At 36.7% G+C, this 27,644-nt stretch overlaps 2 protein-coding genes across 6 annotated transcripts; both read right to left on the reverse strand.

Annotated features, from left to right (window-relative positions):
• Positions 1-9,230: 9,230 nt before the first annotated feature.
• LOC309496488 (dynein axonemal intermediate chain 7-like) lies at positions 9,231-12,283 on the reverse strand (the record flags this gene model as incomplete). Its single annotated transcript, XM_082166471.1, has 6 exons — positions 9,231-10,087; positions 10,177-10,458; positions 10,533-10,636; positions 10,723-10,857; positions 12,036-12,141; positions 12,228-12,283. 5 exons carry the CDS (start codon positions 12,281-12,283, stop codon positions 10,257-10,259), a joined length of 603 nt encoding a protein of 200 aa, XP_082022597.1. The 3' UTR covers positions 9,231-10,087; positions 10,177-10,256.
• A 373-nt stretch (positions 12,284-12,656) lies between these two features.
• On the reverse strand, positions 12,657-27,231 carry LOC309496947 (dynein axonemal intermediate chain 7-like). Of its 5 annotated transcripts, XM_082167147.1 has the most exons (6): positions 27,077-27,231; positions 26,308-26,377; positions 25,782-25,858; positions 21,919-22,082; positions 21,656-21,831; positions 20,961-21,559 (listed from the first exon to the last, which is right to left on the reverse strand). In XM_082167147.1, the coding sequence occupies exons 2-6, from the start codon at positions 26,352-26,354 to the stop codon at positions 21,529-21,531; spliced, it is 495 nt and encodes a 164-aa protein (XP_082023273.1). In that variant the 5' UTR covers positions 26,355-26,377; positions 27,077-27,231; the 3' UTR covers positions 20,961-21,528. The 5 variants fall into 5 exon arrangements, 1 of the variants encoding a protein (XP_082023273.1); XR_014205285.1 differs by lacking the exons at positions 20,961-21,559; positions 21,656-21,831; positions 21,919-22,082 and adding an exon at positions 12,657-12,738 and having other exon boundaries at positions 25,781-25,858; positions 27,077-27,230; XR_014205286.1 differs by lacking the exons at positions 20,961-21,559; positions 21,656-21,831; positions 21,919-22,082 and adding an exon at positions 12,657-12,738 and having other exon boundaries at positions 25,367-25,858; positions 27,077-27,230.
• Between the last annotated feature and the right edge of the window lie 413 nt (positions 27,232-27,644).

Genomic DNA, 27,644 nt, shown 5'->3' on the forward strand with positions numbered 1-27,644 from the left:
AAACACAACCCATCTTTGCACGCCCTTAATTATATGCATACCAACTCCTATTCCTTAAAACCACTAATGCCATGTCATGAGTGAGTATAGGAACGAGTGAAAATTTGACATTTATTAATTAATACAGTTGAACTATACTCCACAGTGATGAATCCTAAAACAAGCTATAAGCTGCAATGGCATAGCAATACCAGTGTTTCTCACAGGATTTTTGGTAAAACTTTGGTGGGTGGACCTTGGTTCTTCTAGGGAGGTCCAGGGGCATGCCCCCACGTGAGAAAATTTTGTGCATTTTAATGTTAAATTCATCAATCTGGTGCACTTTGAGAGTTCAAAATTAAAATCTCCAACCCATATTCAGTGTGCAAATTAAACGAAAAATTCAAACCTCTTTTAGTTACAGTGTCTATTTACATTACACCTACTACATAATAATAGTTATAATATTAATCCAATGACAGTAATAGCCATATTTTGTAAAACAAATGCACTAAAAAATAAAGGAAACTTTCATAATTAGTTTTGGACCAATTTCTATACTTGAAAGAGATAAGCACATGATCTTTTATTTTGACGCAAACTGCATCAAGCTTTTATTTTGGCGGAAAACATGGTTTACAAACGCCTCTCATTAAATTTCTAGTGAATTGCGGTAATCGTCTTTATATACTGTCTATGTAATCAATCGTCAACTATGCAATGTGGAAATAATCTGTAACTGGGTTATGGGTTCCTACACTCGATCATGACATAGCTTAAATAAGTGTTTTGAAAGTAGTTCTGCTTACCGCAGGCTCTACACTTTCTCATCTCTCTCCTGATCCTCCTCACTATCATCATCATCACAGGAGCTGATGAAGGGCAGAAAAACATATATTTTGACACATTTTACAGTGTCTGCTTTAAGGGCCTGGTTAAATTTTTTCACGCTATTTCTCTGCACAATCCTTGCGTTTCTTCTCCATCTCGCAGACTACTTTGACAGATACAACTGAAACTGCTGCACGCGCGCTCACTAGTTTAAAGTTGTGATTGGGCCAGCCCAGTGTCAATCAAGAAAAGAACCAATGGGCCGCTGATCTACGTGTTTCATGGGCTGGTCTGTCAGAAAAAATAAAAATAACACTGACTTTTTTTGACCACTGCATTACACCGGCACAAACCCAGCGCCGCCAATTAAGCAAAACAAAACAAAACGAATGGGCCGCCGATGTACACATTTTATGGGCCGTTAAAAAAAATAAAAAATAGAAAAATAATAAAAATTATGTATGAGTATGAGATGTATCGGCCCAAAAAGCACGTCGGCCCACCGGGCAAATGCCCGGTATGCCCGATGGCCAGTCCAGCCCTGAATGAAGATGATAAGCAAAAATTAACGACGCTGCATTCCTCACTGGACAGCATTCATGTTAATAAAGCTAAAGGGGCTTATATCCGTTCTCGGGCAAAATGGATGGAGGAAGGAGAAAAGAGCACAGCATATTTCTGTCGTCTAGAGAGGAGAAGGCAGGAACGAAATGCTGTAAAAACGCTGATAATTGACAACCAAGAATGTACTGACCTTGATAAGATCTCCAGAGCAGTTTTTCAGTTTTATAGTAATTTATATTCCTCTTCTTATTCGCAGGTCGATGCTGAAGCTTTCTTTAATAAAATCTCTGAACAGATCCCTAAAATTGATGATTGTTTTAAGAATATCTGTGATGCTGAAATTAAAATGGAAGAGGTGGAAAAAGCCCTTAACTGTCTAAAACTGGATAAATCTCCAGGCTCAGACGGTTTAACAAGCAACTTTTACAAGCATTTCTGGGATAACCTAAAAGATCTCTTATTAAATATGCTAAAAGAAATATGTAATAGGCTACATTCATTTTACCAACAACAATGAAGCAAGGAATTATCACCCTAATTCCAAAACCTGGCAAAAACTCAAAGATAATTGACAATCTACGTCCCATAACTCTTCTTAATAACGATTACAAACTCTTGACTCATATTTTTGCAAACAGACTTAGAGTGGGGATCGAGGACATCGTGTCAGACACACAATCAGGCTTCATCAGAGGACGTTCAATACATCATAATATACGACTTATACTTGACTTACTTGACTATAATTACCTAATAGAAGACAAGAGCCTAATTCTTTTTCTGGACCTTTTTAAAGCTTTTGACTCGATTGAACACAGATTTATGTTTCGGACATTAGAGCTCTTAGGATTTGGTGAACAATTTATAAACATAGTCAGATTAATTTACAAAGATACAAATAGCACAGTCCTTCTGCCGCAAGGAACTTCCCCAAGATTCCCGATTCAAAAAGGTATTAAACAGGGATGTCCTATATCCCCACTGTCATTTATTATTGCAGCCGAGATGTTATCCATTCTTATTAAAAATTCAGAATTTAAAAAACGAACAATATTTGATCAACATCTGACAATAAGCCAGCTTGCTGATGATACAGCCATATTTATGGAAAATAGCGACCAACTCCCAAAAATCCTTGAAACAATAGGTTTCTTTTCAAAAGCGTCTGGGCTAAAATTGAATCTCAATAAATGTGAACTTCTACCTATTCATGATTGTAATCTCTCAGTTATTCATTCCATCCCTGTGAAAACAACAGTTAAGTATCTAGGCATACAAATTACAAAGGACGTGAATCAATTAACCAAACTTAATATCTGGGGGAACTTGGAAAAATGTAAAGCTCATTACTTACAAAAACTGAAACCATCTCTCGTTTCATCTACCCAGCCCAATCATTGTCAGTTCCCAAGGAAGCAATCAAAGCGATAAACCAAGCAAACTTTAACTACATCTGGAAAGGTAAAACGCATTATATAAAAAAGAGTACAATGATTAGAAACTATGAAGAAGGCGGGGTTAGGGCAATTGATTTTGAATGTATTGATGGTAGCCTACAATCAAAACCAACTGGTTAAAACAATTTCTAAATAAAAAAACACAAATTTGGTTTCACATTCCCAACAATATCTTTATGAAACTTGGTGGCATCAAATTTCTCCTTAGTTGTGATTATGACCTCAAGAAACTTCCCTATAAAATCTCTTCATTTCATTAATTTCACATTTTCTTTCGTTGATATCATGCATGGGAGTGCAAAATTAAGGGTGTTTGCATCTAGGGCAAATAAAAACCTCACTGTATAATATAGTATAAGACCTCATCTAAAAGTAGTATGTTTTGATCATGAAGAGACAGAGAAATCACTAAGTGTTACTTAACTCACCTCTCATTGTGAAGGTCTGTGCCCTTCTAAGGACATTTTTTTTCTTTTTTCTTTTTTGAAACACCATGAGGAACCTTTCCAGATTCTTTAAATTCATACAAGGTTTTAAACATTTCCTTATCTATAGATTGACAGCCAAAATGACAAATTCAACAAAGATGGGTATAGGTTTATTTACATGAATTGTGGTTAAGACTCGTTATTCTAAAACATCACCATAACTAATTGGATGATGAATGCTTCGCAAACTATATGTAATGAACCAATTATTTATTGGCCAAAGCTGTACAATATAGTAAATTGCACCGAAATAGAGATCAGAAAAGAAGTTTCTCAGGTGTGGTGGGATATGGACATATAATTAAAAAGTATTCTCATTTAAAGAATATAATACATATCATTTTTATAATATAAAACATTATGCATAAAGTTATCTACCTATCCTAAATACATATACATACATAAAATTGATCAACAAAAACATTTGCCTCAACATATTTCTGTGTAAAAATTATTGAGTTTTTTAAAGCATTCACTCATTAACTCGAAATTACTTTTATAGTAAGATACAGTGTCTTAAAATGACATATTTTATTCATATTCAGCTGTAAAAACAAGAATGTTAGACAAGAGAAAAACATGGGATCAAGGACAAAATTAATACAGCAGGACTAAAAAAGATTTACTATATTATTCAAATATGTATTTATGAATATACCTTTCCTTAATATTTCGGTATGCCTTCTACACCAGTGTGTTTTTGTGTTCACTTGTTTACACAAAGATTAAGAATGATAACATTACTAAACTGATAAGATGTAGGCCTAATTTTTATGATTAGCCTAATGGTTAGTCATTATTATCAATTAATTTGACCAACGTTCTAAAGCATTGTTAGAGAAAACAACTGTTAATGCATCTGAAGCTTAACATTTATGATAACCTTTGATAAAGTAAAGGTTGTGTATCAAAAATATTTCCAGTTGAGTGTAAAGCAACATCCAAAGCATGCAACATGCAACTCCAAGTTCGTATATTGCCTTGAGCTATATCAGCCTATAATTTAAAGGCTATTTTAATAATATGCAGACAACTTTGGGAGACAGAATAAAGACACAAGAATATATTTGTAAATATTTATTTGAACAGCAATCACACACCTTTTAAAATCCCAATCTCAGTCATTCATGAGAAACGAACAGTTCTATCAAATGTAAGCGACAACTAATCTGGGAAAACTTGGAGAAATATACCTTTATTGTAGGTCTTGCAACGCTTACAGGATCAGGTAGTTCAGGTAAACTCAGAGTACTGAAACACATGCTACAAAACGATGTATTATTTATAAAATATATACGAGTAGTTTAAGATTATCTTCGTTCAACTTTATTACCTGTTTGAAATAAATAATCCATAAAACAAAACGCGTTCTGAGGTGTTCACGCTTATCATTTCTGTTCCACTCGCTTGTATTTGTCGCCCCGCCCACGCTATGGTCTCGTGAATATTCATGATAGCTCCACCCATTGGAACCAAATATTTCAGGAACTGAATATAATTGTAACACCGGGACAAGTGGATTTTTTGAAGGGACAAGTAAAAAAGAATTTTACTTGCCTGACCGGACAAGTAGCCTGATTAAACGTCAGTAACAAAACAAAAAAATAACTAGGGAATCACTAAAATGAGAGAATGATTCTGATTGTATTATATTTATTGGAAGTTGCGATCGATAGTGGATGAGTATTACTGACGGTGGTTGCGCTGTTGAGGCTCGCGCAGCCTCTCGAGGAGAAATCCAAACAAATGAAAACTCAGTTTAAACTCAGTTAACAACATAGCCTACTGCCAGTGCCAAAATTCAAAATGTTTTTTAATTGTTTTAACAGATATGATACAGTTTAGCAACCTCACACGACGAGTGCTGTTTTCTTGAGTAGGCTACCATCACGACTGAAAATGTGACATTGCTTTTGATACAACAGATCAATAAACAGTTCAAATTAAGTCACTTACATTTTAGACACAATATTGACTGTTTTTGTTCTGTTTCAGCAGCAAAAATAGTTCCAAACAAAGATCACAGCAGAACCGTAACGCATCTCACAGCAACACTTGAGCGTGTTTTATTACTGAATGATTCAGCGTTGTGTATGAATTGGCCGAGTCAAAGATTCAATGACCCATTCATAAACATCGGTCTCATTCTTGAATGAATCAGTTGTTTGAACGAATCGTTTGAATGAATGACTCAATGACTCGCTCATTAAGACAGTCGCCTGCCGCCTCCTACTGGCGGTTTACTTTCATGTTTAAAAGTATCATTCTTTCCAAAATTTCTTATTTGTATATTCAAAAATATTTAAAACGATATCATATTCATAACAATATGTAATGCAGTTGTACATTTTCAGTGTAAATTATTTAATTTCATCAGCCCTACCTAGGGTAACAACAGCCCTATATTATCTTATTAGGCTATTCTAATTTAATCTATTGATCAAATTTAAAACTAAATATGAAGCATACATTTAAAAAGATTTTAATAAGACCCTTTATAGGTGCAGATATGACAATATGCAGATTTAAATACATCAGAGTTGATTGAACACAGATGAGGATGTTTCTTCAGAATAAATTATATTTACAGCACACACACACACACACACACCAAAAAAATTCCGGACAAGCAACTTTTTTACTCGGACAAGTGAATGACAGATTTGCTTGTCCAGAGGACAAGCACATGAAAAGGCTTAATGTCGAGCCCTGTGAGTCGGAGTTGATAGCAATGACAAAGTGCCAAGGTTATTATTCACCTTATTAGGGCTAAGGGCTATGGTTAGGATAACTCAAGGGCTAGGGTTAAGATAAGGACAACTGAAACTCAACTCGACACTACAAAAAAAAAAACATAACAATGACAATACTTAATGATCACAATTAAACATTAGTGTACCTAATATGTATGATGGGTGTGACAGTGTCACACTTATACCTTATAGTAAGTAGTAAGTGGTCCTTTGCATTAAATTTAATTGTCATGTCTGACATGCACTAAAAGCCTGTTACTGGACTAAGTTATCTTGTGAGTCTAATATTGCGCTAATACTGTCAAATACAGACAATGTTTACATAAACAAAGTTGGTTATGTCTAAAGTGAAAGCAAACAGAGAAAATTAATTAAAATCTGCTTGTCATATATATATGCGTGTATATTAGACGCGTCGCGTGCAGTTCTTACAGAGACAGTAGCCCTAATAATAAACATGCTGCCGCTTGTTCTTAAAGAGATAGTTCACCCAAAACCAAACAGTTGCTGGTCCCCATTGACATACATAGTAGGAAAAAAATATACTATGGAAGTCACAGGGGTACATCAACTGTTTGGTTACTGACATTCTTTCAAATAACGTTTATTTTCAACAGAAGAAAGAAACTTATTCAGGTTTAAAACAACTTAAGAGAGTAAATTATGACTTTTTGGGGGGAGAACTATGCCGTTAATGTTAATAAAACAACAAAACACACAGAGGAAATCATTCACTGCTCTTGACTGAGAACTTTAAGTCTGTTGTGTTTTATTTTCATATTTGTCCATTTAATTACTTTCTTCAATTCTACTGTTAAATACACCTATAGCTGAAAAAATAAAGCACTGTTTATTTCATTTGTATATTAAGTTGTGTATGTGTAATATGTATCTCTGTTCTTAATTTTTAATAACAAAGAAAATAGTGACAAAGATTTTAGCTTCGCCACTTTGACCTAAATGTCTGCCATTCTTTTTTATTTTATATTTTGTTACCTATATTTTGTTATAAGGCTTTGTTTTTAAAATAGGGACATTAGTTTGGCTGTAATGCTCAATCACATGCAAAATAGTAAAACCAACATGAAAAAGAATCATGATAAAATCGTGATTTTTTCTGAAAAACAAAACAAAAATTGTGATATTATTGCCATATCGCCCACCCCAGGTGTAAAAAAGTGCCTAGATGTGCTTAGATGCTAAAAATGTGTTATTATTGATCATTATATCACACTACAATTAAACATAATGAAACATTCATTTGAATTGAAATTGTTTTATTAGCTTAGCTAATATTATTTATTAGCTTTTTCTAGAGATTGCAGTCATGCATGACATGGTGAAAAATGACTTGAAATAATACTGAAAATAGGTTAAGATGAATGTTAAAGGTGTGCCCCCTAAAAGCACAAGTGGCCCCTGCCTGCCCCATACCCCCCCCCCCCCCCCCCCGTCGGAGAAGTCTCACTCCGAGCTAAACTGAAAAGTTGGCAACCCTGTAATAGGGTGATATCAGCTAAATTGGGCCACTTTTTGGTAAATCGTTTGGGACAATAATACAATACCATATATGTCTTTTCCATGTGTTTTTATGATTAATAATGACTGTTTTTGATAATTTTGTGCTAAAATTATGTAATAAAATATAATTATTTATGCCCTACAGTTCTTGAAACATTAGCTGTGCCAACTGTTTTTGCATGAGCAGTTTCAGGTAAAATGGGCAGCAGTTTCAGGTAAAATGGGCCAGTCAAACTACAAAGGGAAATATTTATTTACAATCAAATTTAATTTTAAAACACAATTGCTTATACAGCCACATAACATTTAAACTGTATTAAACAAACATATTAATATTGTGCTATTAAAAAAAAAACATTTTGGGTGCAAAGTCAAACCCATATTCAAATTGCAATTGCAATTAAACAAAGTCATTTTGGAACAGCATAGATCAGTGAACTGATGTGTGTGTGTGTGTGTGTGTGTGTGTATGTGTGTGTGTGTGTGTGTGTGTGTGTGTGTGTGTGTGTGTGTGTGTGTGTGAACACATTTAGAACAAAATGTACAAATAAAAAAAAATCTCATTCAAAATTGATAATTGGTGTGTGTGTGTGTGTGTGTGAACACATTTAGAACAAAATGTACAAAATCTCATTCAAAATTGATAATTGGTGTGTGTGTGTGTGTGTGTGTGTGTGTGTGTGTGTGTGAGAGAATGTGACATGCACTACATTTATACATTTTTATAAATAATATAGCCTATTATCAATTTAAATATATAAAAAAATGTGTGTAATAAAACATTTACACACACACACACACACACACACACACACACACACACACACACACACACACACACACACACACACACACACACACACACACACACACACACGTGTTTGTGAGTGACAGAGATAATGGCCCATTTTAGCTGAAACCATGTAGCCCATTTTACCTTAGTGGGTTAAGGTAAATTGGGCTACCAAGAAAATCATCTCCTTATCAAAAAATATGTTCAGATACCAAACTAACAACATTATTTCTGATTGATGCCATCAAGACAGATATTATGCATATTTTTTTATGTGCATGTTTTTTTTATTTATAGATTTATCATCCTTATAATAGTTTAGTCACATTTGGTATGCCAGACTACTTACCATGCAACTTTCTGGTGCAGTCTTGATTAGAATGATTGCCCTGCCCACCATATCAACCATAAACCAATCAAATCACCTGTTACTTGTTAAGCACAGTTATGACAACAGTTTGAAATCCTTTGCAGTCATTGGCTCTAAATTCCAGAGGGGCTGGGACTCACAAACCTTAAATTGCCCATTTTACCTGATGGCCCATTTTACCTGATATCACCCTACCTTATAGTAAGTAGTAAGTGGTCCTTTGCATTAAATTTAATTGTCAGGTCTGATAATATTAAATGCATTGCATTTGGCCCATTAATATGTTATTATTATAATTCTGATGTGCATATTTTTTATATTATACAGGAGCTTTAAATAAAAAAAATCAAATATGGAACAATCCAATTTATAGTTTAAAGCATTGGTGGTATTTTACAAATGATCATAGTTAACTAAAACAAATTATACATTTTGTTTTTGTTATAATGAGAGATAGAGGACCAAAAAGCGAGATTCACAATAATTCAGTCTTTAATGGAAATGAGAAGCGAATCACTGAATCAAACATAAATCTTCTCAGGTAAAAACAGAAAACTTCGCTTTGTAGAAATCAACGTAAACTGCAGGCAGCAGATAATACTGGAACTCAGGATGCGCATCAGGGCGTCAGGCGAAGTTGGACTCCGAGTGGAGACTGTAGTGAGAGGCGAAGTCCGCCGAGAGAGAAGGTACCGTAGACTGGATACCGCGTCTGTTCAGGAACTCAGCGTCTGAATTGGCAGGGCAGAGTTCAGTGAGCCAGCAAGAGAATGGATGAGTATACTGACTTCGAGGAGAGGCTTCCACACGAACCACACAGGACAGGACAGGACAGGACAGGACAGGACAGGACAGGACAGGACAGGACAGGACATCAGGACTCGATTCGTTTTGGCAAGAAAGGTAAGAGAAGCGACTTCAGCATTAGATAGCTTGGAATAAACTGACAAAGGGGCAGAGAAAGAGAGGGTTAGAAATAGCAGGAAACATCAGGAGGGAAGGAGAAACAGGTGAGATGATAGAGTGGAGATTAAGGGTAAATGGGAACAGCTGGGACTGATGAGAACGGGGTGATGGTGTAGTGTGAGATGTGGCCACAAGAGGGAGACAGAGAATGAAGGAACCTGGATCATGACAGTTTTTACGTGATAAAGATTTCATCCTCATATAAAGAAATGAGGAAAATCAGGAAGTGAAAGACGATAAATGGAAGGAACCAAACCAGCTTCTAAACTTGTAGCGATTCCCTCCATCTGACTTTCTCCTTCCTCTAACAGCTTGATTGAAGAGCTCTTCCTCCCCTCCTTAGATGAGATCACACTCACAGCACTCTGACACATGGACACACATTAATATTGTCAGCGACAGAATCCACTAGAAAACAAGTACATAGTGTGCACATGATCAAAGCCTCACTCACCCTCTTCCTGCTCTCTGATCTGACTGAACGGCTCTCTTCCTCCACCTGCTTTGAGCTTTCTCCCTCATCTCCCTCTCCCTCTATCTTCCCATCTTGCACCTCTGCAGCACTCTCAGATGGCCCTCCATCATGGATCTCCTTCTCTGGACCTGTTCACGCTCGCTGTGGTGGGACAGGTGGTCGTAGCGTGTGTGAAGGATCCGAACAGCGATGTCACTCACAGCCAGAGGCTTCGGCAGCTCGAAACCCAGACCCACCTCCTCGAACCGGTAACCTTTAAACCTGGAAACATGGATTGTCAAGTATTTCCTTTATCCTACAATAGTGCCTAAATTTCACCATGAAGACTGACAAACCTTGGATTTTTGTTGAGGTTGGCCCACAGACAAAGAGTAATATTGTCGTCCTGGACTACAGTCTGCATGTTGCCACTCTCAATGTCAGAACTAGAATTTGCAAACTGGACGGGAAGCAAAACACATATTATGTCCAATATGTGTTGAAATAGAAGTAAGCTGCATGGGAAGATCTTAGAAGAACTCCCACCTTAAGTAGCTCCTCAGTGGCCTGGTTGAGTTTGGAGAGGTTGATACTCTGTAGACAAAGGACTGTTTCGTGATACTGTTGAGCAGTGCTTGGCTCAGGACCCTCACTCAAGAGGAAGTCCAGTTCGTCTATCAACTGTCCAAGAGAAACTGTTTTAGATTTTCTGAAGAAAACATGCCTGTGCAAACTCACCACCATGATGTACAATGTTGCCAGGGCACTGCTATGCGGTTGATAGTGTGGTTAAGTTAGTTGCTTCTTGGCGCGAACCATTGTGATCTCTAGATACCCATGTTTCTATGTACAGTAAAGGCCAAAGAATGATAACTATAAAGATTGCTATAGCGCTAACAAGAATCCACACCAATGGACAATAACATTCTCTTTTTTTTTTTAAGGGGCCATTCACACATAACAAGTTTTTGCATTCCACTGGGCTGCTTTTTCATTGTTTTTCTATGCAAACATGCTCTGGATAGACATGTTTGATTGTTCCATTCGACTCTCATGTCTCTCGCTCATGACGCTACATTCTAAAAAATGTGACGCTTAAGTTAAAGTAAGTTTTAAAAAACTTGTGTATAGACCTTTCATTTATTTCATTCCACTGCTATGGAACTCCAGACAGTTCAAATACAACACCGTTTGTACATTGTTTCTGCATTTCTTTTTTTATGTAAACAACACGCAAGCAATGAATGCATCATCAACATGTTGTGTACTACATGTTAAAATTTGTACTGCCTGGTGTTCTTGTGTATTTGTGTGAGTTCTTGTTTTTAATATTTATAACAGGATAGGCTATAGAGTGCTGTTTTCCTGAATATCAGCACAATTGCGAAATGTGATAGCCTATTGATTTCATACAACAGTTCAATAAACAAGAAGTTAATGTTAGGTGACTTTTATTTGAGTCTTAGAACATTGTCTGTTTTTGCTCTGAATACTAAATGAATTTTGTTACGTGTTTTTAATCAATTGTTTGACTGAATGACGGGGGGCCTCCAACTGTTTCTTTGAAATGGGCCTCCGAATTGCAAAGGCCACCTCTGCATCCTTGTTGTGAACGGCCCTTACGTCTGACATTTCATCAGCTTTTTTATCATTCCCTAGAAGGAAATAAAACATTGGATCCTTAACAATTAACATGATTTGAGGTATTACTCATGACCCTAGCACAGAGGTATGAGTTATGTGTCAAATGTAATACTAAAATGATCAATAATAGTGATCTTTGACTCACCAGGATCACCTTAGTCATCAATAATGGACTTGAAAACATGAAAACAACAGATCCAGAGAGCTGGTCTCACCTGAAGAGCCAGAGCACAGTTTTTCATGACCTGCTGGATTGAAGGAGTTGATTTCCGGCTGCACAGCTGGATCCAGACTGCCGTCGCAACGCATGTAACGCTCCCACTGGAAAAGACCAGAGAACAAATCATCCTGTAACACACTTATAGTGGCCTCAGAATTACCCTGAGATAAAGCTACACGAGTCTTACCTTAGCTTTGTTCCTGCATTCTGATTCCCACGTGGTGACTGCAGAGTGATTCTCATCTAGAATGTGCCGCAGTTCATTCAGCTCGTCCTCTCTGCGCTCTCTGTCCTGTGGACATTGACAGGCGTCAATCAATCATTACATCCAAACTTGTCACACACAATCCATCAGTACAGACAGCTGCATATGCACTAAAGCCTGCAGGTAAATGTATGCAACACAACTGTGAATGTTCAAATGAAAGTTCATCAAACCTTTAACTCAAGTAGCTGTTGTTTCTCTTGTTCTATTCGCTCCCTCTCCAGCCTTTCATTCTCCTCACGTTCAGCAATGAGACGAGCTTCATCTACAGGACAAAACGCAGTATACAGATTTGTTATCAAAAAAATCATTTAAAATTAAATTACTTTAATACTGCAGATATACCTTCCTCTCTCAATCTTTGTTCATCTGCCTCTCTCTGCAATCTCTCCCTCTCAGCCTTGCTGATGTTTCCTTTTTTCTTTTTTGCAGACTGGATGCAAAAGATGCAAGTTATTTATGCTGTCTAAAATGAGCAAATTATTTCTTTCCTTTTTAATGAAACATTTTTTGAGCTTAAAGTTTATAGCTGCAATTATAGTTCTACAAAACTCTACAATTTCTAATAAAACTAAATTGTAAGTGAAGAGATGTTTTTATACAGACTTTATATTACTGACAAAATTGGTATTTTATTTTTAAGAATAAACCTACAAGCCTACCTGAAAAAAAAAAAAAGTAAATTAAATAAAACTAATTTGAGATTGAAAGCTGTTATAATTTTTTTTTTTTATTATTTAAAAAACCCACATACTTTTCCATCCTTTGGTGGATAAATGGATTAAGGGGAAAACATCACAGACAAAAATTCAAAGGTAAGTATAAAATCAGACAGGCATTGCTAACATATTATATCAAGATGCTAAGTTTACATTTTGTCTCGGGACTTTCGCTTTTTATGTTTCCATAAGCAGCCATTATTAATTTACTGAACATAGACTTTATAACACATATGTGCTTATGTTTTGTTGCTTTAACATTTTTCTTTCTTAGAAACATCGGGAAACCTTGACTCACCATGTTGAAAAGCTCTCGGGTAGCAGGCAGGAAGGTATGAGGCGCCGGACTGGACAAAAGAGAAGCGAACTGCGCGAGCGAGCGACAATGCTCGAGAGAGACCGAAAGTGCGCGAGAGAGACCGAGTGTGTCTGCGCGCTTGAGCGAAAGTGCGCGAGAGAGACCGAGTGTGTCTGCGCGCGCGAGCGAAAGTGCGCGAGAGAGACCGAGTGTGTCTGCGCGCGCGAGCGAAAGTGCGCGAGAGAGACCGAGTAGTGTCTGCGCGCGAGAGAGACCGAGTGTGTCTGCGCGCGCGAGCGAAAGTGCGCGAGAGAGACCGAGTGTGTCTGCGCGCGCGAGCGAAAGTGCGCGAGAGAGACCGAGTAGTGTCTGCGCGCGAGAGAGACCGAGTGTGTCTGCGCGCGAGAGAGACCGAGTGTAATATAATATAAAATAAAAACAAGAATTAAATTATTACCACTGAATTAGCAGGATGTAGCTTATACTTTCTTTCTCTCTTAACAGACTGTTGTCTTCAATTCATATTATTATTCAATAAACCAAACCCCAGTGTTACCCGTCCCTAAATAGAACCACAAAACTGGCAAATTACTGATAAATTACACAATTAAAAGAGACAACTTCTTTCAAAATATCGATTCAGTGACCATGACTTGGATAAAGACTTGGAAATGGAGAACGGACGACATAAACTCCAAGAAAGAGAACAGAGACTATGCAGACTGTGATTTGAATCAGATAGAAGATGGAAAAACTTTTTTGTCTGTCCCAAGTAGCCTACTACAAGGGAATATTTTTTCTACAATTTGCAGCACTGAATTTGTCATTCTTTAGCCTACTCTAAGTGACTCAGAGAAACATTACTATTTTGCTCGAAAAAAAAAATGTATTTTATATTGTAATTATTTTTTATATGCATTGTATTTATAATTAATATTAGGAAAGACTAGAGATAGTATCTTCTGTTATAATTATTATTATTGCAATTAATATGACCTATTACATTTACATTTACATTTATGCATTTGGCAGACGCTTTTATCCAAAGCGACTTACATTGCATTATCCTATACATTTATACATAGGCATGTGCAATCCCCTGGGATCGAACCCACAACCTTGCGTTGTTAACGCAATGCTCTTACCACTGAGCTACAGGAAAGCTATTATTATTTAAATAATATCAAATAAGCCCCCCAATGATATTATTATAAATTAGCATTGGTCTCTTAAACATATGTATTTAAGCACGAAAAAGTAAATTATGAGTTAGAATATCAACAGGTGATACAGTACGTGAGCAAAGGCACTAAGTTTCAGGTAAAATGGGCCAATATAAAAAAAATAGAACAACACAGGTAATTTCGGCTGAAATCATTTTATTTTTAACAGTAAATTGACACTGCTATCTTAAGTCTGATAAAGCAAATGTATTTCATTACGCTAAATAGAAAGTTTAACGAATATTTTATTAAAAAATACAATTCAAACTTAACTGATCATAATCATAGTGTTTATGTACACTGGTGTATTTTGTGTGCATGTGTGTATGCTTGTCAAATAATGTCAAACATTTTGTTAAAGATGATAACATCTCAGAAAAAGAAAGAAAAAAACACTTTATTTCCTGTAGCTACATATCAGACCAATTAGATGTTTTGCTGCATTCTTATCAAAGGGAGTCTTTGCAGATATACCATCTAGATGCCATTATCCTCTCCACAGCTCTCGTGGTACTGATCTCGATCTCGGTGAATAACATCCAGTCATTGTTATTTGACGCTTAAGAAACGTAAAACCTGGTTGTGGTACAGTGTTCATTAACTATATAGGTTATGAAATCTTACTATTACTGCCTGAATTCAATCTTATTAAATCGTATATGAAAGTTTTTGCTCGAATAATTTATATTTATTAAATAGTTCAAAGCAAGACGTGTGTAGGCAGCCTACTGATTATTGCTGTCCATTAATCTAACGTCCATGCCTCTTATATAATAATTATATATTACTTTGTACCAATTAGCCTACTAAACTAATGCTCGGACACACTCGGTCTCTCTCGCGCGCAGACACTACTCTATGGGAAGCCAAACAAACCAAAAGTGGGACGAGACAGCGGGGGTTTACAGAGCTCGCGCCGCGCTGACATGTCATCTGCGCGGTTCAATGGTCCGAGCCGCGCGGCCGATTCGTCAGCGCAGCGCGGACGTGTTTCCCAGCGACACCCAATGGGCAGCGCGGCGCGAACGATCCTCACCAGCGCTGCGCTGACCAATTTAAACAGCGCAGCGCAAACCATACATGCAAATAAATGTACAATAAAGAAACCCCTCCTTCCTTACAAAAAATCGATTCTCTGCTGAAATTTTTGAGTTTTTCCCTACAGAAGACAAAGAAGAATGACAAGATGAAATGCATACATTTCTTATGTTTATTATCTTTAATAGTGTTAATAAAGAGTAGTGTTGTGTGTCAATACTTTGAAGAACTGCACATATGTATAGAGGCTACGGAAAGAGCTGTATAAAGCAGAAACTTCAATGACTTTCAATATCGTAGTCGTCTTGAGGAGCACGCCAACCTTCTGGTAATTATATATCGGACAGTTTACATGTTCAGGTAATGTATTTTATTATTGTAGTAAGTTTTGCATTCAGCCATCATTATTTTGTAGACTTTAAGCTTTTTATGTCTGAATTCCATAATTAAAACGATCATTTGTTAATTTTGAATACAATGTTAAAACTAAAGATCGATTTTATATATATATTGTGTGTGTGTGTGTGTGTGTGTATTCAGGTTGATTGGGAGGGACACTTTTTCCAATTAATCTAAATAAAAAGCTTAAAGTCTACAAATGATGGCTGAATGCAAAACTTACTACAATAATAAAATACATTACCTGAACATGTAAACTGTCCGATATGATTACCAGAAGGTTTGCGTGCTCCTCAATAGGACTACGATATTGAAAGTCATTGAAGTTACCAAACATCTGGGATGCGTGCGCATCGTGGTTGCAGAAAGACCCGTTTAACAGCTGATCATTACACGGATACGGTTAAGAATAATACTAATAGCTCGATTTAAAACATTTTTTATATATATTTGAGTTTATATTTAATTTTCGGAATGTTCTCCGCGTATTTTTTGACCACTTTTGGTCCCGACATGCGCAGTAGAACCTGTGACGCCGTGTGACGTAGGGTGATAATTCCCCTATACATATGTGCAGTTCTTCAAAGTATCGACGCACAACATTACTCTTTACTAACACTATTAAAGATAATAAACATAAGAAATGTATGCATTTCATCTTGTCCTTCTTCTTTGTCTTCTGTAGGGAAAAACTCCTAAATTTAAGCAGAGAACCAATTTTTTTGTATGGAAGGAGAAGTTTCTTTGTTGTACATTTATTTGCATGTATGGTTTGCGCTGCGCTGTTTAAATTGGTCAGAGCAGCGCTGGTGAGGATTGTTCGCGCCGCGCTGCCCATTGGGTGTCGCTAGGAAACACGTCCGCGCTGCGCTGACGAATCGGCCGCGCGGCTCGGACCATTGAACCGCGCAGATGACATGTCAGCGCGGCGCGAGCTCTGTAAACCCCCGCTGTCTCGTCCCACTTTTGGTTTGTTTGGCTTCCCATACTACTCGGTCTCTCTCGCGCGCAGACACTACTCGGTCTCTCTCGCGCACTTTCGCTCGCGCGCGCAGACACACTCGGTCTCTCTCGCGCACTTTCGCTCGCGCGCGCAGACACACTCGGTCTCTCTCGCGCACTTTCGGTCTCTCTCGAGCATTGTCGCTCGCTCGCGCAGTTCGCTTCTCTTTTGTCCAGTCCGGCGCCTCATAGGAAGGCAGGCTGGCGGGCGTCTGGTCACCATGACAACGGCGCACGCGCGATAGAAAACAATCACTATTAAAAAAAAAAAAAAATTGGTCAAGAACTTATAAACAGCCCAAATTTCCATCTTGTTTGGTAAAACTTTAAGTAGAGACAGTAAACAAAAAGAAATGCATATTGTAAAGGAAATCAATAGTATTTACAATAAACATCTGATAAATGAAGATGATAAGCAAAAATTAACGACGCTGCATTCCTCACTGGACAGCATTCATGTTAATAAAGCTAAAGGGGCTTATATCCGTTCTCGGGCAAAATGGATGGAGGAAGGAGAAAAGAGCACAGCATATTTCTGTCGTCTAGAGAGGAGAAGGCAGGAACGAAATGCTGTAAAAACGCTGATAATTGACAACCAAGAATGTACCGACCTTGATAAGATCTCCAGAGCAGTTTTTCAGTTTTATAGTAATTTATATTCCTCTTCTTATTCGCAGGTCGATGCTGAAGCTTTCTTTAATAAAATCTCTGAACAGATCCCTAAAATTGATGATTGTTTTAAGAATATCTGTGATGCTGAAATTAAAATGGAAGAGGTGGAAAAAGCCCTTAACTGTCTAAAACTGGATAAATCTCCAGGCTCAGACGGTTTAACAAGCAACTTTTACAAGCATTTCTGGGATAACCTAAAAGATCTCTTATTAAATATGCTAAAAGAAATATGTAATAGGCTACATTCATTTTACCAACAACAATGAAGCAAGGAATTATCACCCTAATTCCAAAACCTGGCAAAAACTCAAAGATAATTGACAATCTACGTCCCATAACTCTTCTTAATAACGATTACAAACTCTTGACTCATATTTTTGCAAACAGACTTAGAGTGGGGATCGAGGACATCGTGTCAGACACACAATCAGGCTTCATCAGAGGACGTTCAATACATCATAATATACGACTTATACTTGACTTACTTGACTATAATTACCTAATAGAAGACAAGAGCCTAATTCTTTTTCTGGACCTTTTTAAAGCTTTTGACTCGATTGAACACAGATTTATGTTTCGGACATTAGAGCTCTTAGGATTTGGTGAACAATTTATAAACATAGTCAGATTAATTTACAAAGATACAAATAGCACAGTCCTTCTGCCGCAAGGAACTTCCCCAAGATTCCCGATTCAAAAAGGTATTAAACAGGGATGTCCTATATCCCCACTGTCATTTATTATTGCAGCCGAGATGTTATCCATTCTTATTAAAAATTCAGAATTTAAAAAACGAACAATATTTGATCAACATCTGACAATAAGCCAGCTTGCTGATGATACAGCCATATTTATGGAAAATAGCGACCAACTCCCAAAAATCCTTGAAACAATAGGTTTCTTTTCAAAAGCGTCTGGGCTAAAATTGAATCTCAATAAATGTGAACTTCTACCTATTCATGATTGTAATCTCTCAGTTATTCATTCCATCCCTGTGAAAACAACAGTTAAGTATCTAGGCATACAAATTACAAAGGACGTGAATCAATTAACCAAACTTAATATCTGGGGGAACTTGGAAAAATGTAAAGCTCATTACTTACAAAAACTGAAACCATCTCTCGTTTCATCTACCCAGCCCAATCATTGTCAGTTCCCAAGGAAGCAATCAAAGCGATAAACCAAGCAAACTTTAACTACATCTGGAAAGGTAAAACGCATTATATAAAAAAGAGTACAATGATTAGAAACTATGAAGAAGGCGGGGTTAGGGCAATTGATTTTGAATGTATTGATGGTAGCCTACAATCAAAACCAACTGGTTAAAACAATTTCTAAATAAAAAAACACAAATTTGGTTTCACATTCCCAACAATATCTTTATGAAACTTGGTGGCATCAAATTTCTCCTTAGTTGTGATTATGACCTCAAGAAACTTCCCTATAAAATCTCTTCATTTCATTATCAAACTCTGTTTTATTGGAAAATGATATACAAACATAATTTTAGTCCCCACAATATCCCAATATGGAACTGCAGGTATATTTTACATAATCGTAAATCTCTGTTTATACAAAACTGGTTAGATAAAGGCATTTGGTCTGTTTCTCATTTACTAGACTGTAATGGTAACTTACTCTCATTCGAGGATTTTTGTGCTAAATTTAATATTATAGACAAACAGCAATATAAAAAAGTTTTTAATGCAATACCTAAGCAAATTCTTTTAATGATATCTCACCGGCATCGAGACTGTTCGACTCCAAAGCTTCCTTCGCTTTTGGTACAAGGAAGTAATATGTTCGAATGTAAAATAAGTAACCTCGATATTAGACAAATATTTGACAAAGAACTGTACCCGTTCTCTAGATCTTACAATTCAATCTCCAGGTTTTTATCCAAAAAAGACGCTGAATGTTTAAGATCCTTTTTCTTTAAATTTCCAATTATGCCAAAAGTTAAGGAAGTACACTACAAGGTTCTAAATGGAATCTATCCATCTTCTGAGTTTCTTTCTAATAGATTTGGTTTTGACTGTAAGAACTGTGTGTTTTGTACCAATAACACAGAAACCACAGATCACATGTTCTATGATTGTATTTACATCAATGCCCTCTGGAGTGATTTATTCCATTGGTTGTCCAAATATCTGCCTGTTCCTGTTTTAAAGAAAGAAAATGTTTTATATGGTTTTATTGTCTATCATAATATGTTGATCAACTCCATAGTAATACTTGGAAAATTCTTCATACATAAGAACAGATTTATGAAATCCATTCCCAAATTTTTTGCTTTTCACAAAGAATTGTAGGCTACTGTTACTTTTTATCTCTGAAACACATGAAAGGAAAGAATGCTGTGAAACTCTGTACAACGATAGATGATCTCGAAATGCTAAAAAATCCCTAGCTCTCTCTGTTTTTTTTTCTTTTTCTGTTTTTTCTTCCCACTATGTTAATCTATCTCTATCTCTTGTAATTCTCTCGCTTCTCTTAAGCGTCTTTTGTGTTTGACTCTGTCCGCAAGCCATCTTAAACTGTCATGTTCAAATGGTAATGTTTATAATTGTTATGTCTGTACTGGAAAGATTTCAATAAAAAATAAAAAATAAAAAAAAACCTTATAAACAGCCATTAAAAGTGTAACGTTACTCAACGTCCTGATACAGTAGTCCAATAGAGTTTTGTTAATTTTGCAAAAAATAAGCTTGTATGAAAGCTTGTCAATATTGTCATCTCCTGGGCACATTTAATTATTTGACTTTAGCAGTAGTATTGTCTTCTTCACACAAGATGGCGCACAAGATGAGTCCGTCGTCTTCGTTTTTTAAAGCACAAAAGACTTTTTGAATCTTCTTCTCTACATGGATGGTATTAATGCTACACTATGTTTGCTACGCTACTTTGTGATTAGGCAAGCTAATTTACTATTGATAACAAATGCTGTTTCTCGTGTTCAATCAACTGCCCTCATTTTGTCACCCAGCAAGTAAAGAGACCACATCTCCTCAGCCACTGGCACCGCTTCCAGCTGTTCACACGCCTACCAGAGTCAAAAGGTTAGAGGTCAGAGGTACTGCCTGCTTAAAAAGAACATATACAGTAGTTCAATAGGGCTTCAGTCTATTTATAGGTGTGTATGACATACCTGAAGAACAAGGTGCTCTTGTCCGCATTGTGTGTTCCAGCGGCTCCAGGAAAAAGCCACAGCTGAGGACATTAGGGCCATCTGTTCATACAATGTGTGCTCTATTAATGGGTCCTAAAAAGCTGCAAAAAAGGCAAAAAGTATGTATCGAAAACAATATGGCCTTTAAAAATGAAGGCTAAATTAAATGTCTCAATGACAGGATGCTTTTTTTCTGTTGTCTATTGATATATTCAAAAATACATAAAAAATGTAATTCATACATTTTGTGTCATGTAACATCTGTGACAAGCATGTATTTTAATAAAACTATTTTGCTTCTTGTTAATATTTGAAACACTTTGTCCTCCAAATCAAATTCAAGTAGTAGAATCAACATATGCAGATACGGGTAGGGGACATTTTTTAAAAAGTTTAAATATATGATGAAAATAAAAAAATTTCATAAATGAAATCAACATAAATACTTAGAGTACATTTCTAAGAATTTGGCACACGTTTTTATATATCTTGGATATGTTTGAACAGGGCCTCTCTTGCCTTGATGGTGATGCTGACTTCAGTAAAAGCTCCAGTGATTGTGAACAATGCTGAGTCTTGGCCCAGAGGCCTCAGCTCCCATGACTGGAAAGGCATATTAGCGTAAGACTCTTGCAGTAATGTGAAGGCATAGAATGCATTCATCTGAAAGGAGATGCTGCGGGTCTCTGCGTCATAATTTGTCTCAGAGATGCAGTCCGTCCGCCAGTGTTGGCCTGCAGAAAACGGTAACCAATAACAAGCATGAGGTAAAATACTGTACTAAGATATGAATGTATACAATATCAAATCTATTGTTGCATATACTGTACGTGTGGTGTGAATTGCGTGCCACTTGTGGACCCTCCAGAAATATGATGGAGTCAGGCAGAGTGACAGTGACCTCTACAGGCAATGAGACAACAGTGCTACTGTGTTCATCCAGCCTCACTGAGGTAGAGCTCTGCTCTGTGGGATAGGGGAACACCTGGAGACCGGTCTCTAACAACTATGAGGAAGCACAACAGCAAATTATTATTAATGCAAATTACTTTGATCTCTTGCAGAGTGTCCCTGATTACATCCCAAGATGTACCTCTCTCATTTCCCAGCCCTTCACTATATGAGACTGGGGTGGTAGATGGAAGACATCAAAGTAGAAGACTCCGCCCAAGGGTGTGAACTGTTGCAGATCCACTATATGTATGTCAGTACTGTCAAGTACCAGTTCAGCTTGTGATGGGTTGGAGTCATTTTGATCTAGAGACAATTTAATACAGATTAGTTTAATAACGCACTGTAATCTTTAGCAGATCTCAAAATTAAATTCCATCATCATTGTTTGTTATAATGTTGTCGTGATGCCTAAATTAACTTGCAGTATGTTTTTCTTTTTATTTAATTAAAAGTAGTAGCCTATAGCATTTTGACCAACAATTTATTGCATATCATCCTAACGTCAAAATAATTTGACATTTTTATTGGCAAAAATGTTAATACCCAAGTACAAGTAAGCTGTTTTTTTAGGTGCCATGCAAAGCATAGTTAAATAATATTAATAATTAGAAAAAAACATAATTTGCCACTTAATACAGTTCTGTAGTGTAACTCTGGGCATTTTATGCAAAGCAACATAGCAACTATAAGATGTACATATTAATATAGATCTCAACTCGAACTCACGCAGTCACGTGCAGTTCATGCTTTTGTGAGGTAGACTATGATGTAACATCAGGGTGTCCGCGCGGTAGTAAAAATAATTTACTCAAATTAAGGCCCTTGAAAGGTAGTAAAAGGTAACAAATGCAATTTGACTTGGTAGTACATTTTTCATCACCACCTCAACATATGAGTTTCCATTTTTTGCTTAATATTTGTGTCTCCATATTTTAACTTCATCTAGCATAATTTAAAAAATATATACGGTGCTAACAGGACCTGACGGGCTCGACATTAACGCTTGTCCGCTTGTCCGGTGTTACTATATATTCAGTTCCTGAAATATTTGGTTCCAATGGGTGGAGCTATCATGAATATTCACGAGACCATAGCGTGGGCGGGGCGACAAATACAAGCGAGTGGAACAGAAATGATTAGCGTGAACACCTCAGAACGCGTCCTAAACTACTCCTAACTATTCGTTTCTGAGATTAAGCTTTTTAAATGTCTATTATTGTATGTTTAAATAAATATTTACAGATATATTCTTGTGTTTTGATTTTGTCTCCCAAAGTTGTCTGTAGGCTATTGAAATAGCTTTTATATGATATAGCTCAAGACAACATACGAACTTGGAGTTGCATGTTGTTGGAAGCTTTGGATGTTGCTTTACACTCAACTGAAAATCTTTTTGATGCACAACTGTCAAAGGTTATCATAAATGTTAGGCTTCAGTTGCTTTAACAGTTGTTTTCTCTAGCAATGCTTTAAAACATTGGTCAAATTAAGTGATAATTATTTCAATTGTATTGATGTATACATAGCAAGGTCCAACTAAAGTAATGTTATACTCAGTTTGTGCAATTTGTCGTTTTGAATGTACCATTCCAGAGGTAAGTGCACCTAATTGTAATAAAACAGAGACAAAACTCTAGCAAATTGATTCATTTAATTTTGTTTTTTATTTGACACTGCCAAATTTCACATTTTCTTTCGTTGATATCATGCATGGGAGTGCAAAATTAAGGGTGTTTGCATCTAGGGCAAATAAAAACCTCACTGTATAATATAGTATAAGACCTCATCTAAAAGTAGTATGTTTTGATCATGAAGAGACAGAGAAATCACTAAGTGTTACTTAACTCACCTCTCATTGTGAAGGTCTGTGCCCTTCTAAGGACATTTTTTTCTTTTTTCTTTTTTGAAACACCATGAGGAACCTTTCCAGATTCTTTAAATTCATACAAGGTTTTAAACATTTCCTTATCTATAGATTGACAGCCAAAATGACAAATTCAACAAAGATGGGTAGGTTTATTTACATGAATTGTGGTTAAGACTCGTTATTCTAAAACATCACCATAACTAATTGGATGATGAATGCTTCGCAAACTATATGTTGAGTCCGTGACTCAATACTAAAACGTCTAGATTACTTTAACATTTATATACTCGAGCAAAATCCCTGTTTATTACGTTGAATATGTAGGACAGGTGAAACAGGTAATCAGCGGCTCCCTCTTGTGGTCAGTAAGTGTAACAGCAGCATTAATACACGAGAGACGCCGCCAATAAACTCCACGAGGAGAGTCGTCGGTGAGAAGACACAAATGTGTGATTTTATATATATTAAAACAAATCTATGATTCTGTCAGGGTGTCGAGCAGAAGATAAACATGGAATCTAGCAGATAATTGACTCAGATCAGCTCTCAAACGGTGAGGTAAAATGTCCGATGTGTTGAACTGAAAGTCACATGGCCGAAATTACAAACACAAATAAAAAACGGGACAAAAGGTCTTCCAAGACTCTTTTTGAGTTGATTGTTTATGTGTAAAGTTGGTGCATTTTCCCATTTTCATTTAAACTGATAGTTTTTGTTCACTTTTAAACAATGATTCCGTGTTGTTTGTTAAATTGACAGTCATATTTGCAGTAAACTGCTCCCCTTGTGGACATGAAGTGTATCTGCAATAATAAATGACAACGCCAGTGTTGAAGAGGCCGAAGGAATTTTGAGGAATGAAGAGGAGCGCATTCTCTCTCTCTCTCTCTATTATTAACAGAGTATAAACAGAAAATTATTGTATAATGATTAAATCTAATGTTTTCTGAACATGATGAAAGAATACATGGTCCCCCAGATTATGTAAAATATTGGTTCAAATCCCAAAATTGTTAAAGTTTCTATTTAAAAGGGAAAAAAAGTCACTATGCCATGTCAAGATCAGTGGTTCAAAATACAATCACTTTCAGCTAATTTTTGTTTCATCATGTCCAATAAAAGGCCTATAAAAAACATAATTTAACACCTCAAATTCAGTGGTTCAGTAGATAAGGTGTTGCATTTACATAATTGATTCCTGAGTTCAAATCCCACGCTTGCTTACATTAAATTATCTCACGCATTGCATTATATCCAACAAAGTTGCTCAAACACCAGCACTTGTTGTGAAAGCCACAGTGGTGCAAGTGGCTAAACACACGTTGTTTATGAACAAGGCTGCGCTAGAGGCTCAGGTTCAAATCCCTCTTTGGCTTATATTAAATCTCAAGTATTGCATTATAACCAACAAAGTGGCCCAAACACCAGTGGATGATGTAAAAGCCACAGTGGCGCAAGTGGCTAGTTGTGAACAAGGCTGTGCTAGATGCTTGGGTTCAAATCCCACTATTGCTTACATTAAGACTCACATATTGCATTATATCCAACAAATCGGCCCAATCACCAGTTCTTGTTGTGAAGTCACAGTGGCGCAAGTGGCTAAACACACGTTAGTTGTGAACAAGGCTGCGCTAGAAACTTAGGTTCAAATCCCACCTCTGTGTGCTGGGAAACAATCACTATGCCACACTTTAATCTGACTCCTTTATTAGAAACTCACAGGCCACATACAGGTGAAGAGTGAAATTTAAGTTCCCTCACAGAGACAGACAAGAGATCTGTGGCTCACAGATAAGAGCGCTGCCTCATGGTTTCAGAGGTTGCTGGTTCGATCCCAGCCAGATGTCTGCGATATGAATGAGTGGTGTGTGTGTGAAGGGCGTGCCCAAAGAAGGGGGATACCGGTGAGGTCGCCCCCTGAACTTCCAGCACAACATCCAACAGTGGTTATGCTTTTGGCCAGACAGGAAAAAATAAAAAGTTAGCTGTATAAATATTCTCATTTTCCATCCCTTCCCCACCTACTTAGGTTACCAACATTTTCTTTTTAAAAAGGCAACCCCTTTAAAAACAAAATGATGGTAACCTACACATTTACTACTCAACAAAACACATAAGATGATATAAACATTACCCTGTGCATGAGCAGATCTCCATCATTACAGTGAATGTCTGTCCCAGAACTCTGTATGGTCGAAACACATCCTTTATTCTGCAGATGAAAGACATAAACAAAGACTTTACTTCATACCATATGAACTTTATAAACTTCATATGAATCTGCTTTTTAGATTCATTTGCAAGGCAATGCAACAACAACAGGAAAAAAAAACCAAGTCAGTGACAAACAGTCATAAAAGATTTGACTGCTTTCATAAATGATTTGTTGTCTAATAACTCGTATTTTAAGAACTAGCATGCGGGAGACTAAGGTGAGGTCTCCCCCTGACCTTCCAGCACAACGTCCAACAGCGGTTATGCTTTTGGACAGAGAGGAAAAAAGAAAAATTAGTTGTATAAAATGTTTCCTTTTCCATCCCTTCCCCACCTACTTAGGTTACCATCATTTTCTTTTTAAAGATGCAACCCCTTCAAAAACAAAATGCTGGCAACCTACACATTTACTAGCCAACAAAACACATTACATGATAAAAGCATTACCTGTGCATGAGAAGATCTACACCATTACAGTGAATGTCTGTCCACATGACCCAAAACGCTACGGTCCATTCTGTAGAGAAAAGACAGGACAAGACAAGAGATAAATATACACACAAGTAATTAATATTGTATATAATTTTCAATTGTAGAATAGAACTATAAATCTCCATTTACAAATGTTTCACCAAAACAACACACAATTTACATTTCAAAAAGTTTGCTGTGTGAAAGAAGATGAAACTTAAAATAGATCTATTATGGCTAATAAAAGAGATTATATATCTTAAAGACAGACATTTAAAAATGCTGCTTTGGAGAGTATGACATCTTGTAGTGTGACTGCTTGCAGTATCTTTTCAAAGCAGAAGCCAAGTGTGTAAATGTGCCAGAGACCAATTTGAATCGCAGCATATTTATTTTACTGCTGCAAATATGTCCTCTGTTATACACTTATACATCTGAAGATGACATTAAAATTACTCTGTGCCATAATCATTCATCTTGTATCATACATACAGCTAGAAGAAGGAAAACCATGAAGTAGCAGGAGAACATCAGAGCTTAACACAACACCAAATGACTCTTTTAACAAATATAAATATATGACACTACTACATCAACAGTGATTAAAGGATTTTTCTACTTTGTACCTTATATAAGTATAAATAAAAGAAGCTAGTGGCGTCAGTTCATACAAAGCATCATTCACTTAACGCATGCTAGTTATTTGACAAGAGCTTTGCGCTTTCTGTGGAAAGAGCCTGCTTACGTTAAAAGTCTAGAAACTGAAGCCACAGAGCTCTCATCTGCAAGAGCTGTACATGCATGAAAACTTTGTTAAAACTATTCAAACGTGTTGTGGAGAGTGTTTACATGCGTCACGTCGCCAAGGAGCAAAAAGGTGTCATGCTGAAAGTGAAGTCCGCTTTCGCCCCTAGTGAAGCGGATGGCAAACTGCACTTCAGAATCCACCAGAAGAGTTATTTAGTCTTTCTCTCGTTACTGTAAAATATAGATTATCATTTTTTATATCAGTTTGTGTTGGTGTCTTCAGTAGGAGTCTTCTCTCAATGCCTAAGTGTGCCTGATTAATACCGTTTTGGTCACGTGTGACCTGTTATTTTTCCTCATCGCCTGTGTAGAACCAATCACAATCGTGATTATACAGTCTATGGTTTTTGTATGATTTAAGTATGATAGAGCATTGAGAAACACATTGATAGCAGACAAATATAACTCAACATCATGCAATAAGAACCCAGATGCAGTTACATTCTCACATCTGGCTAATATTTTCAGTCCATTTGCTGCTGCACCTCATTTTTAAGTTATGTTGT

This window comes from Leuciscus leuciscus, assembly GCF_965113295.1.
Source record: "Leuciscus leuciscus genome assembly, chromosome: 4".
Lineage (NCBI taxonomy): Eukaryota > Metazoa > Chordata > Actinopteri > Cypriniformes > Leuciscidae > Leuciscus > Leuciscus leuciscus.